Raw genomic sequence first — 1,794 nt, 5'->3', positions numbered from 1 at the left:
TTAATGCCGATCCATTGAACATCGACCGTCAATCGATCATTCATTCTTTCATTCATTTATACAATCCTTCGTTCGTTCGTTCATTCAATAATTTATCTATTCTTTTATCTGTCTATCAATCCATCGACACCTGCCATCAGCTTCCATCTACTTACCAGTTTATATTTGTAATTAATTTCAAAATTTTTACACATAAAAATTTTTAGACAAGCTTTGATGTTCGTTTTTTGTATCTCGTACATTCTTTCATTCATTCATTTCTTTACCGTTCTATCTATTTTCTATCTGTCAGTCTATCTATTTTTTTATATTTTATCCATATATCTTTCAACCATTGTCGACACAATTTTTATCCAAGTATCCATCAATCTATCCATCAGTTCATTTATTCATTCATACATCCATCATTCATTCATTCATTCATTCGTTCATTCGTCTGTCTATCCATTCATTCATTCACTCACTCACTCACTCAATTCCTCACTCAATCAATCCCTCAATCAATCCTTCACTCACTCACTCACTCAATCACTCGCTCACTCACTCACTCACTCACTCACTCACTCACTCACTCAATCCTTGACTCACTCACTCACTCACTCACTCACTCACTCAATCCCTCACTCACTCACTCACTCAATCACTCACTCACTCACTCACTCATTCACTCACTCACTTCAAAAACGGTCTTCGTATAGTAACTATGCATGATGGATTTCTTCCCCCAGCCACTCACTTGCTCGGCCAGATCTCTCTTCATTGGCGAGCGTTTTTTCCGCGCCAAAATGTCACTAGAAAAAGTAGCAGCAGTGGTAGTAGCAGCTGTAGTAGTAAAATTAGTAGTAGTAGTAGTGGTAATAGTAGTAGCTACAGCAGCAGCATCAGTGGTAGTAGTAGTAGTAGTAGTAACACTAGAAGATACATCAACGGCAGTATCAGAGGTAGTATCATGGATAGCATCCTTTGATGATGATAATGATGATGGTGGGAATGATGGTAGTAATGATAATGATGATGACGATGACGATGACGATGATGATGGTGGTGGTGATAATGATGATGATGAGGAGGATATTTTAGTCACAGATGTTTCTGACGAAAATACATATGATGACGATGACGACAATTTATAAATATTATTATTATTGTTGTTGTTATTATTATTATTAATTATATTATTATTATTATTACATTTAATAGATGAGTTGTTTTTGATGTCATGTTGATGTTGTTGTTGTTTCCGTGTAGGTTGCGTTAATAATACTGAAAGAATTGATGTTGTTGTTGATGTTGTTGTTGTTGTTGCTGCTGATGTTGTTGTTGATGTTGTTGTTGATGTTGTTGTTGATGTTGTTGTTGTTGATGTTGTTGATGTTTTTGTTAAGGTTGGCAAATTTCTTTCGCTTATGTCTGAAATGTGGATATGCCGAAGTGTTGACTTTTTGACGTTGCTCAACAATTGTTGTTGTTGTTGATGTAGTTGTTGATGTTGTCGTCGATGTTGAAGATAGTGTATTTGTTGTTGTTGTTGTTGATGATGTGGATAATTTGTTTGTTGTTGATGTTGTCTTGGATGGCGAAAATTTAAATGCAAATATGGAGAATATTTTTCGGATATTTTTCTGGTGTGAGTTTTGGCAAATTTCTGGGCGATGTAGTTGTTGTTTTCTGTGGCGTTGTTGTTGTTGTGTTGTTTTGTGGCGTTGTTGTAGTTTCTGTCGGTAGTAATGGTGGTAGTAGTAGAAGTAGCGAGGATGTTGTTGTTTGGATGTTGTACAACTGATGAAATTTTGG

General features: G+C 35.8%; 1 protein-coding gene across 1 annotated transcript in view; it reads right to left on the bottom strand.

Moving 5' to 3' along the window:
• HELRODRAFT_181481 (hypothetical protein) overlaps positions 1-1,794 on the bottom strand; it is a gene marked incomplete at both ends in the record, with an annotated part of 5,130 nt that overhangs the window by 1,857 nt on the left and 1,479 nt on the right. Inside the window, one exon of the mRNA XM_009031275.1 lies at positions 737-961. Coding sequence (XP_009029523.1) covers positions 737-961 — 225 coding nt within the window. The remainder of the gene's footprint in view (positions 1-736; positions 962-1,794) is intronic.

The sequence above is a fragment of the Helobdella robusta genome (assembly GCF_000326865.2).
Source record: "Helobdella robusta unplaced genomic scaffold HELROscaffold_71, whole genome shotgun sequence".
Taxonomy (NCBI): domain Eukaryota; kingdom Metazoa; phylum Annelida; class Clitellata; order Rhynchobdellida; family Glossiphoniidae; genus Helobdella; species Helobdella robusta.
This window is presented reverse-complemented; position numbering and strand designations above follow the sequence as displayed.